Genomic DNA, 12,464 nt, shown 5'->3' on the forward strand with positions numbered 1-12,464 from the left:
ATAAATTTTGTTCTATATAACTGGTGACTTGTAAAAACGGGCAAAGCTCGAAACTAGTCAGCCAGTAAATACTTAGCAGCTTTGGTGTTAAACGTTTAAAAATGTATTTTCTTCATAGTTTGAGAGCTCCAAGACGCGACGTAGTGTAAACGTTTATGTAACATGGTATTAAAATGGCTATTATTATTCGGTTGGACAAAAGAAAGGAGGAAGATAAGGGTTTAATTTCCCATAGGCGACGATATCATTAGAGACGGAGCACATTCGGAGGAACCGTCTCGATATTTGCCTTAAACTTAGAGAAATTAAGGAAAACCTAAGTTTGAACGTCGGACGGAGAATGGGGTGCCTTTTCATTACTTTAGCCAACTCGCTCGTACTCGTTCGACTTCGATGGGAAAAAATTTAAAATGCATTCTTTCGCCTCAATATTTTGCCTCTGTTTCTGATATATGAGCAGACAGAAGTGCTGTTGAGATCTTTTGGACTGGACACATCGAAATAATAGCTTCATCAAAAGGTGAATAAAAAATTGATTAGGTTGACGGGTATGAGATAGGAATCAAGACACAGCTGTCAGGTACTTCGAGGGACCTTCGAGATCAAAAATAAAATTAAAAAAATACAGGATGGATGGCAATAGACTGACAAAACAGATATTGAAGGATCTCTGCAAAAAACTACGAAGTTGTAATAAAGGAGTTAAATAATATTTATTGTATGTCTGCTTGTGGATTGGGTTGGGTTGTTTTTGGGGAAGAGACCAAACAGCGAGGTCATTGGTCTCATCGGATTAGGGAAGGATGGGGAAGGAAGTCGGCCGTGCCCATCGAAAGGAACCATCCCAGCATTTGGGTGGAGCGATTTAGGGAAATCACGGAAAACCTTAATCAGGACGGCCGGACGCGGGATTTGAGCCGTCGTCCTCCCGAAAGCGAGCTTGTGGATTATGGAGACTCAACGGCGATATTTTCAGCGCCCTTACGAAAAGCGGTAGAAATATATCTGGTTAAAAGAGTAAATCTTACATAATTACACTCCCTCTCCCCCCAACCTCAATCAGGGCCAGCAGCACAATCACACTATCTCCCCACTATCTCACATCCTTTAAGACAGCGCAAATACGGACAGCTGCTCTGAAATTGTCCGTTAAAACACACGTAATACAAAAGAAACTCTAAAATAATTACACAGGAATATGTGGCTGGCTGATCACTTAGATAAAAACATGGACGAGTCAGCCACCATGACAAGATTCTCCCTAATATTTTAAGGAATAAGCCGGGCAATGCACAGAAAGTTGAAAGTCGTACGGTATTCGCGTCATTGTGGGTTAAACTGATGGGCAAATCAGTCGGTAAAGTAGCTGCTGCCCCCTTGTCCGAATATAAAACACCGTCTGCTACAATGTGGCGCACTGTGATCTGCACCGCACAGGCACCACACACTGGGGGGTCACCTTGCCGGAGCAAGGAGCAGTGCGTCAAAGGGCTGAGACCCATGCGTAGACGAGTGAGAAGGACGTCAACCCGTCTGGTGCCCGGATGGAGGTACGCCATGGACGAGCTGTCGACTTTACTAGGCACTTCTTACAAACTGTCACTTTCAGCAAAAACATTCAGAAACACACAATATGAGAGCAGAAGGAGCAGTAGAAAGTTATATTTTCCGAAGTAAATTGTTAAAGTTAGAATGATAACAAAGAACAATTGTGAAGTGGTATGAAGAACGGAAAAAGGGACACGATGAAAAGATCATAGAGTATTGGTGAAAAAGAAAGAGCGAGTGAGAGGAAATCGAATCTGCCACCTGGTCCCAAGATGGCCTAAATGGAAGAGATAAAAGAAACAGCTCCCTAAGGCATGAGATAAAAGAAATTATTCAGGTAGGGAAGGGAGACGAAAATTTAATAGTCACGGGTGACGGGAATTCAAGAGTAGGAAAAGGGAGAGAAGGAAACGTAGTGCGTGAATATGGATTGGGGGAGAGAAATGAAAGAGGAAGCAGTCTGGTAGAATTTTGCACAGAGCATAACTTAATTATAGCTAACACTTGGTTCAAGATTCATAAAAGAAGGTTGTATACATGGAGGAATCCTGGAGATACTAGAAGGTGTCAGGTAGATTATATAATGGCAAGACAGAGATTTAGGAAACAGGTTTTAAATTGTAAGACATTTCCAGGGGCAGATGTGGACTCTGATCACAATCTATTGGTTATGAACTGTAGATTAAAACTGGAGAAACTGCAAAGAGGTGGGAATTTAAGGAGATGGGACCTGGATAAACTGACTAAACCAGAGGTTGTACAGAGTTTCAGGGAGAGCATAAGGGAACAATTGGGAGGAATGGGGGAAAGAAATACAGTAGAAGAAGAATGGGTAGCTCTGAGGGATGAAGTAGTGAAGGCAGCAGAGGATCAAGTAGGTAAAAAGACGAGGGCTAGTACAAATCCTTGGGTAACAGAAGAAATATTGAATTTAATTGATGAAAGGAGAAAATATAAAAACGCAGTAAATGAAGCAGGCAAAAAGGAATAAAAACGTCTCAAAAATGATATCGACAGGAAGTGCAAAATGGCTACGCAGAGGACAAATGTAAGGATGTAGAGGCTTATCTCACCTGCCTACAGGAAAATTAAAGAGACCTTTGGAAAAAAGAGAGCCACTTGTATGAATATCAAGAGCTCAGATGGAAACCTAGTTCTAAGCAAAGAAGGGAAAGCAGAAAGGTGGAAGGAGTATATAGAGGGTCTATACAAGGGCGATGTACTTGAGGACAATATTATGGAAATGGAAGAGGATGTAGATGAAGATGAAATGGGAGATACGATACTGCGTGAAGAGTTTGACAGAGCACTGAAAGACCTAAGTCGAAACAAGGGCCCGGGAGTAGACAACATTCCATTTGAACTACTGACGGCCTTGGGAGAGCCAGTCCTGACAAAACTCTACCATCTGGTGAGCAAGATGTATGAGACAGGTGAAATACCCTAATTCCAATCCCAAAGAAAGCAGGCGTTGACAGATGTGAAAATTACCGAACTATCAGTTTAATAAGTCACAGCTGCAAAGTACTAACGCGAATTCCTTACAGACGAATGGAAAAAACTGGTAGAAACCGACCTCGGCGAAGATCAGTTTGGATTCCACAGAAATGTTGGAACACTTGAGGCGATACTGACCCTACGACTTATCTTAGAAAATAGATTAAGGAAAGGCAAACCTACGTTTCTAGCATTTGTAGACTTAGAGAAAGCTTTTGACAATGTTGACTGGAATACTCTCTTTCAAATTCTAAAGGTGGCAGGGGTAAAATACAGGGAGCGAAAGGCTATTTACAATTTGTACAGAAACCAGATGGCAGTTATAAGAGCCGAGGGATATGAAAGGGAAGCAGTGGTTGGGAAGGGAGTAAGACAGGGTTGTAGCCTCTCCCCGGTGTTGTTCAATCTGTATATTGAGCAAGCAGTAAAGGAAACAAAAGAAAAATTCGGAGTAGGTATTAAATTCCATGGAGAAGAAATAAAAACGTTGAGGTTCGCCGATGACATTGCAATTCTGTCAGAGGTAGCAAAGGACTTGGAAGAGCAATTGAACGGAATGGAGAGTTTCTTGAAAGGAGGATATAAGATGAACATCAATAAAAGCAAAACGAGGATAATGGAATGTAGTCGAATTAAGTAGGGTGATGCTGAGGGAATTAGATTAGGAAATAAGACACTTAAAGTAGTAAAGGAGTTTTGCTATTTGGGGAGCAAAATAAATGATGATGGTCGAAGTAGAGAGGATATAAAATGTAGACTGGCAATGGCAAGGAAAGCGTTTCTGAAGAAGAGAAATTTGTTAACATCGAGTATAGATTTAAGTGTCAGGAAGTCGTTTCTGAAAGTATTTGTATGGAGTGTAGCCATGTATGGAAGTGAAACATGGACGATAAATAGTTTGGACAAGAAGAGAATAGAAGCTTTCCAAATGTGGTGCTACAGAAGAATGCTGAAGATTAGATGGGTAGATCACATAACTAATGAGGAAGTATTGAATAGGATTGGGGAGAAGAGAAGTTTGTGGCACAACTTGACCAGAAGAAGGGATCGGTTGGTAGGACATGTTTTGAGGCATCAAGGGATAGAGTAGCATGGAGAGCTGCATCAAACCAGTCTCAGGACTGAAGACGACAACAACAACAACAAGGCATTTCAAAGTTGACACTTACACCGTCGTGAAAACAGACACGGGATGCCTCCCAGTATCGTGTTGGACCTCCTTTTGCCCAGTGTAGTACAGAAACTTGACGTGACATCGACGCAACAAGTTACAGGAAGTTCGCTGCAAAAATATTGAGCCATGCTGCGTCTGTAGCCGTCCAGAATGTTCTTCAAGCTAACCGCGAACAACTGTGGCGCGGTGACATGGCACACTGCCCTGAAGTCCATGAATGGCTACGAATGGTCTGCAGGTAGCCGAACATAACCATTTTCAGTCAAAGACCGGTTCAGTTGGACCAGAAGACCCGCCCCAATCCACGTAAACATAGCCCACACCACTATGGCGCCACCAACTGAAATCTGGACTCATCTGAGAAGGCCACGGTTTTCCAGCCGTCTAGGATCCATGCGAAACGGTCACGAACCCAGGAGAAATGCTGCAGGCGATGTGGTGCTCTTAGCAAATGCACTCGCGTCGGTCGTCTGCTGCCACAGCCAATTAACGCCAAATTTCGCCGCACTATCCTAACGGACACGTCCCAAAAACGGTTCAAATGGCTCTGAGCACTATGGGACTTAACTGCTGAGATCATCAGTCCCCTAGATCATAGAACTACTTAATTCTAACTAACCTAAGGATAGCACACACATCCATGCCCGAGGCAGGATTCGAACCTGCGACCGTAGCGGTCGCGCGTTTCCAGACTGAAGCGACAACCGCCCGGCTACCCAAAAGAGCCTGTATAGGGAGAAAGTGGCCAACCGGACGATACGGCGGCCATTTTTCTGCCAAACTGCGGGCGGGACTTTTGAATGGCCAGTAGTGGAGTAGTGGAGTACACACTCACCGAATCAAAAGCACAAGACAATATGGCGAAATCATTCGTTAAATGCCTTTCTTTACAGCTATAATATACTCATAGTAGCCTACTACGTACAGCACAGGAAAATTTGATACAGTCGCTGTAAAAAGTATTCGTTACTTGCATATATCTCCTTTAAAGTTCGTTTACTAGACATATTGCAATGAAAGTAATGTAAATAAAAAAATATAGTGTATAGCATTTGTTTTGTATCGAAAGTGCATAACGTTAAAGATTTAACGTACCTGTATTATGTCAGATGAATGAAAGTCGTAAGCAGTTGTTTACTTGTGACATGCAAAAAGTGTGAGACGTATTAGTACTTCTTGTCACGTCTTCAATCTTTTTGCATGTCACAAGTAAACAACTGTTACAACTTTCTTTCATATATATTTTCTTCATTGCGTGGAAATGCTAACATGCGAAATCCACCTTCGCCTCTATTGGAACAACCAAATGCAGCACAACCTGGCATCGTTTACGAACGTCTGCAAAATCAATTACAGATGTCGAAAACAATACTGTACAATTACTAACGTGTTTACTTCAAACATGTAGGCCTACCGACTTCATCACAAAACGCTTTATTATGTCAACTCGAATTTAAGATGGCAAACGCTAATTACGTGCTAAAAACGATATACAACTAAATCGATCATGCATGCACAACGCATAACAAGTCTCTCAATAATTCAAATACCTTTTAATCGTTTCCAAAAGTCCTCTGAACTTCAATTCAACTCAAAAGCACGGGGTACATAGGAAGCGCGAGAGACGTTTGGCAGAAAAATGGCGCCAAAGCTAATCAACCAATCACGGGCAACTTCACCTATGGCCACTCTCTCTGTATACAGGCTCTCTTAGGCTACCCCGGCCGGCGATACGTCCCAGATTAATTTCTGCGGTCATTTCACGCAGTGTTAGCAGTGATAACTCTACGCCAACGCCGCTGCTCTCGGTCCCTAAGTGAAGGGCGACGGCCACTGCGTTATTCGTGGTGGGAGTTAATGCCTGAAATGTGGTATTCTCGCCGCACTCTTGACACTGTGGATCTCGGAATATTGAATTCTCTAACGATTTTCGAAACTGAATTTCCCATGCGTGTAGCTCCGACTACAATTCCGCGTGCAACGCTTGTTAATGTACTTGGTGAGCCATAATCACATCGGAAACATTGTCACATGAATCACCTGATTCAAATGACAGCTCCGCCAATGCTCTGCTCTTTTATAGCTTGTGTACGCGATACTACGGCCATTTGTATATGGGCATATCGCTATCCCATGACTTTTGTCACCTCAATGTGCAACTAGCACAGTGGGAAAAGCAAAACTTGAGACAGAATGGAGCCTTACTCATTGCAAGTTTGAGGGCGAAGAGTGAAGTGGGCATTACTGTCTCAACAAAAGGTACCGTCAGTGAATGGAACAATATTATTTGCAAAGAAGACACACAGCGCACACCGTTGACATTTGCACTGTTATGGAGGTATTTTCAGGGCAATAGAGGATGAGGAGGAGGAAGATCCAAAGAAGAGCGAGGCGTTTCGTCACAGGGTTATTTGGTAAGCGTGATAGCATTACGGAGATGTTTAGCAAACTCAAGTGGCAGACTCTGAAAGAGAGGCGCTCTGCATCGCGGTGTAGCTTGCTGTCCAGGTTTCGAGAGGGTACGTTTCTGGATGAGGCATTGAATATATTGCTTCTCCTTACTTATACCTCGCGAGGAGATCACGAATGTAAAATTAGAGAGATTCGAGCGCGCACGGAGGCTTTCCGGCGGTCGTTCTTCGCGCGAACCACATACGCGAGTGGAACAGGAAAGGGAAGTAATGACAGTGGCACGTAAAGTGCCCTCAGCCACACACCGTTGGGTGGCTTGCGGAGTATAGATGTAGATGTAGAAGAGGAGGAGCAGCAGATTAATGTCCCGTCGACAACAAGATCATTAGAGACGGAGTATAAGCTCGGATTATGGAAGGATGGGGAAGGAAACCGGCCGCGCCCTTTCAAAGAAACCACCCCGAAATTTGCCTGAGGCGATTTAGGATAGTCACGGGAAACCTAAATCGGGATTGCCGGACGCTGGTTTAGACCACCGTCCTCCCGAATTCAAGTCCAGTGTGCTAACCATTGCGCCACCTCGCTGGGTCATAACAATACAACCACGAATATAAATGGGAATACGGAATGCTGTTACTGTGTACCAAGTCATCACAGATCATAGGTTCCTCGTAACAAAATACTAAGAGAATATTCCTGAACAACCTCCGAAAGTTTTTCGATGGATTTCGAGTTCTCCTTCCATACCCAGAACGAAGAAATACAACACGCGGTTTTCGAAGCTTTAGCGGACCGTGAGGCGACGTAATTTTTATTTTACGTCTACAAAACTACGACTCCGTCTTTTTTTATGGAACTGTATAGTTTTTGTGGTACTGAAATGAGCTATCGAAGAGGACTCCAACGACGTAACATGTGTGGTACCCGATCAAACAGTAACAAATTTATAGAGCAGCAAATCACAGTTCCGCCGTCAGGAAACACTGCCGTACTGTGTCAACGTAAGCAAACACGTAACTCAAGTAACATTTATATGCTTATTATTATGATTGTCATATCTGACCCTGACCCTGAACACTGGTACACGCTAAAAATCGATTCCGGATAGGAAACACTGCATGTTGAATTTCATTAGGTCCGTGACAGTCGACATTTCATGTCTACGGCAGTCGTCGATGTTTCCCTGTACACATCTTGTTTTAATCTTTCCCACAGATAAAAGTCTGTTCAGTGTATGAACATTCTGTTTCCTCAAACAACTGATCCAACGATCTATAGGTATTGTTTTATGAAGGTCACCAATTGTTATTGTTGTGGTCTTCAGTCCAGAGACTGGTTTGATGCCCCTCTCCATGCTACTATATCCTGTGCAAGCCTCTTCATCTCCGAACAACAGCAACCTACATTCTTCTGAATATCCTTAGTGTATTCATCTCTCGGTCTTTCTCTGCGATTTTTACCCGCCAATTTTCCCTCAAATACTAAACTGGTGATCCTTTGATGCCTCAAAATGTGTCCTACCAATCGATCCCTTCTTCTGGTCAAGTTATGCCAGAAATTCCTCTTCTCCCCAATTCTATTCAGTACCTCCTGACCGACCCACCTAATCTTCAGCATTCTTCTGTGACACTGCATTTCGAAAGCTTCTATTCTCTTCTTGTCTAAACTATTTATCGTCCATGTTTCACTTCCATACATACTATACTCCATACAAATGCTTTCAGAAAAGACTTCCTGACACTTGAATCTATACTCGATGTTAGCCAATTTCTCTTCCTCAGTAATGCCTTCCTTTTCATAGCCAGTCTACATTTTATATCCTTCGTACTTCGACTATCATCAGTTATTTTGCTTCCCAAATAGCAAAACTAATTTACTACTTTAAGTAATCTCATTTTTGAGACGTTTGCATTCTTTTTTGCCTGCTTCATTTACTGCATTTTTATATTTTCTCCTTTCATCAATTAAATTCAATATCTATTCTGTTATACTCGGATTTCTACTAGCCCTCGTCTTTTTACCTACTTGATCCTCTGCTGCCTTCACTAGTTCGTCTCTCAAAGCTACCCATACTTCTTGTACTGTATTTCTTTCCCTCATTGTTGTTAAACGTTTCCTAATGCTCTCTCTGAAACTCTCTACAATCTTTGATTCTTTCAGTATATCCAGGTCCCATCTCCTTAAATTTCCACCTTTTTGCAGTTTCTTCAGGTTTAATCTACAGTTCATAACCAATAGATTGTGGTCAAAGTCCACATCTGCCACTGGGAATGTCTCGCAATTGAAAACCTGGTTCCTAAATCTCTGTCTTACCATTATATAATCTATCTGAAACCTTCCAGCGTCTCCAGGCTTCTTCCATGTATACAATTTCTTTCATGATTATTAAACCAAGAATTAGCTATGATTGAGTTATGCTCTGCGCAAAATTCTACCAGGCTTCTTCCTCTTTCATTCCTTACCGCCATTCCACATTCATCTGCTACTTTTCCTCCTCTTCCTTTTCCTACTATCGAATTCCAGCCCCCATGACTATTAAATTTTCATTTCCCTTCACTATCTGAATTTTTTTTTTTTTTAAACTTGTACTACAGTGGTAGGTGTGGGCTTCGTGTCTATCTTGACTACAATAATGCGTTCACTGTGCTGTTCGTAGAAGCTTACCCACACCCATATTTTTTTTATTCAGCATTAAACCTACTCCTGCGTTACCCAGATTTGATTTTGTATTTACAACCCTGTATTCACCTAACCAGAAGTCGTATTCCTCCTGCCACCTAACTTCACTAATTCCCACTAGCCCTAGCTTTACCCTATCCATTTCCCTTTTTAAATTTTCTAACCTACCTGCCCGATTACGGGATCTGACATTCCACGCTCCAATCTGTAGAACACCAGTTTTCTTTCTCCTGACAACGACATCCTCCTGAGGTGTCCCCGCCCAGAGATCCGAATGGGGGTTATTTTACCTCTGGAACATTTTACCCAAGAGGATGCCATCCTCATTTAACAACACGGTAAAAATTACGGCTGTAGTTTCCCCTTGCTTTCAGCCATTCGCAGTACCAGCACAGTAAGGCCGTTTTGGTTGATGTTACAAGGCCAGATCAGTCAATCATCCAGACTGTTGCCCCTGCAACTACTGAAGAGGCTGCTGCCCCTCTTCAGGAACCACACGTTTGTCTGGCCTCTCAACAGATACCCCTCCATTGCGGTTGCACCTAAGGTACGGCTGTCTGTATCGCTGAGGCACGGCAAGGTCCATGGTTCATGTTCTACTACAACTTCAAAAGAACAACCCTCGAATACTGACCAAAAACTGTGAAAAAAATTATTAGAAAATAAAAATATCAGCACTCGATATTGACATTTTTATATCGATATATCAGTGGTAAAACAATGCTATTGGATATCGACATTTTTTGGAAAATATACCGATATTTTGTCGACAGCCCTAATCTGGACACTCCTAGATAATGTGGTGTTCACCACCACATGTCACGAGTGTGGCCATGCCAGTACTAATCAGTAGAGAAGCAGTAATAGCAGAGTGTGCCGGTCAGGAAAGATCAGTGACTTAAAATCTGCACTAGTCATTGGATGTCACCTGAGTAATAAAACAATCAGTGACATTTCAATCCTCTTTGGTGATGTGAATGTGAAGTGGAAGAGAGAAAAAAGGGCCTCAGCTAAATAAAGGCCAGGCGACCTTATGCACTTACGGACAAGGATGGTCGAGCATCACGGATGGTGGTTAAAACAAACAAATCGCATGAAATCAGCAGAAGGAATCATTTGTGAGTTTCAAAGTTCCACTAGAAGTCCAGCTAGCACAAAGTGCGCACAGGGTTAAAACGAATGGAGTGTACTGGTCGAGCAGCTATTCATAAGCCAGACATTCCTGTAGCAACAATGGAAATGAGCATATGGCTTTGTTGGTCGGGAGGCCCCAGGCTGGGGAAGTTCGGCCGCCGAGTGGAAGTCTTATTTCAGTTGATGCCACATTGAGTGACTTCTATGCAGGTGATGACGATGAATAATGAGGGCAACACAACACCCAGTCCACGAACGGAGAAAATCCCTAACCCGGTCGGGAATCGAACCCAGGCCCGCCGCAGAGGAGGCAAGCACGTAACCACCCAGCTAAGCAGGCGGACATTCCTGTAGCAAAGCTGTATGATGCTTCAGGTGGTGTAAAGAGCGAAGACAGTTGACAGTGTGTGACTGGATACGAGTGATTTAGAGTGATGAATCACCCTGTGGCAATCCGATGGGACGGACTGAAACTGGCGCATACCTCTAGGACATTACCAGCCATCATGCGTTGAGTCAACAATGAAGTATGGAGGAGCTGGTGTTACGATATGGGTTGTTTTTCTTAGTCAGGATGTTGTTCCCTTTTTGCGGTTAAGAAAACGCTTAATGCGGAAGAATATAAACGCATTTTGTAGCATTGCGTTCTGCAGACAGTAGAGCAACAGTCAGAAGATGGCTGATTGTATCAGCATGTCACTGCACTCTGTCATAAAGGAACATTTCTAAGGCCATGGATTGAGGGCAACAATATTCCTGAAATGGAGTCAACTGGCCATAGTTCCGACCTGGATCCAATGGAGCACCTTCTGGATGAGTCAGAACATCCCAGCATCCACTGTCAGTATATTTTTTTTTTTGGTTTCGACTCCTAAGGAAGAATGGGCTGGCATTCCTCCACAGATATACATACACCTCATTGAATGTGTTCCCAGCAGAGCTCAAGCCGTCATAAAGACGAAGAGTGGACAAAGCCCACAGTAATGTGACTAATACGTGTCCAGATATTTTTGATTGGTTTGTGTGTGTTGCAAATATTGATATACAGATACCACTACTGTGTTTTATTTCATCCGCCCCTGTTCATTTCCAGTGCTCTTTATGATTCGTTTCACGATTAGACAATCCCTGTTCTCACAAAACATTCATTCATAAACTATGGATACTATGGCTGTACATCTATACAAACCATCTAAACATAAATAATGGGGGACAATAGTGGCTGAATTTTGTGACAAACGGTCGTAACAAATGGCTCTGAGCACTATGGGACTTAACATCTTAGGTCATCAGTCCCCTAGAACTTAGAACTAGTTAAACCTAACTAACCTAAGGGCATCACACACATCCATGCCCGAGGCAGGATTCGAACCTGCGACCGTAGCAGTCGCGCGGTTCCGGACTGCGCGCCTAGAACCGCGAGACCACCGCGGCCGGCAAACAGTCGTAACAGCTTTATTCTGAGATTTATGAGGCACAGAGAGTGAACATCAGCATAAAATTAAGTTTTACAGAATAGCAAGTTATTTGTGGTAGAAGGACCCTAGCTTTACTGTGTATACGAAACATGTTATCGGATCACTGGAGGAGTGGTACAGTTGCTGAAAGGGTTACATTGCTACTTTCACTGTCCCTGAGTATTGCCCACTATAATCAGTTTCTAGCTGCAAACCATAATGTCTCTAGATCGCATTCTTATATGTCAGGTCGAAGCGCTCTCTTCGCTTCGCTGAATTCTGGTGATGTTCTGTTTTCTGGAAGCATGCCGCACGCGCTTGGTCTCTGACGCTATTTTACCCGCTCTCCGCCTGCTCTTCCAGAGTAAGAAATGGACCTGAGTAGCTACGCGTAGCGCACGGCACGTCTGAAAGAGTGACACATACCTTCTTATGCAGAGCAGCACAGCAGTGCCGAAACTGTGCCGCAGAATCACACGCATCGCGTCTGCTAGCTGTGGTCTCGGCGTTAGGCCAACACTGAACTGAAGCGGCGCTTTCGTCACAGCCGAGATCCACCGAAG

General features: G+C 43.2%; 1 protein-coding gene across 1 annotated transcript in view; it reads right to left on the reverse strand.

Moving 5' to 3' along the window:
- The window catches only part of LOC126416646 (medium-chain acyl-CoA ligase ACSF2, mitochondrial), a 224,938-nt gene extending 212,529 nt beyond the window's left edge, over positions 1-12,409 (reverse strand). Inside the window, exon 1 of the mRNA XM_050084441.1 lies at positions 12,328-12,409. Coding sequence (XP_049940398.1) covers positions 12,328-12,383 — 56 coding nt within the window. The 5' untranslated portion in view covers positions 12,384-12,409. The remainder of the gene's footprint in view (positions 1-12,327) is intronic.
- Between the last annotated feature and the right edge of the window lie 55 nt (positions 12,410-12,464).

The sequence above is a fragment of the Schistocerca serialis genome, chromosome 8 (assembly GCF_023864345.2).
Source record: "Schistocerca serialis cubense isolate TAMUIC-IGC-003099 chromosome 8, iqSchSeri2.2, whole genome shotgun sequence".
In the NCBI taxonomy this organism is placed as follows: Eukaryota; Metazoa; Arthropoda; class Insecta; order Orthoptera; family Acrididae; genus Schistocerca; species Schistocerca serialis.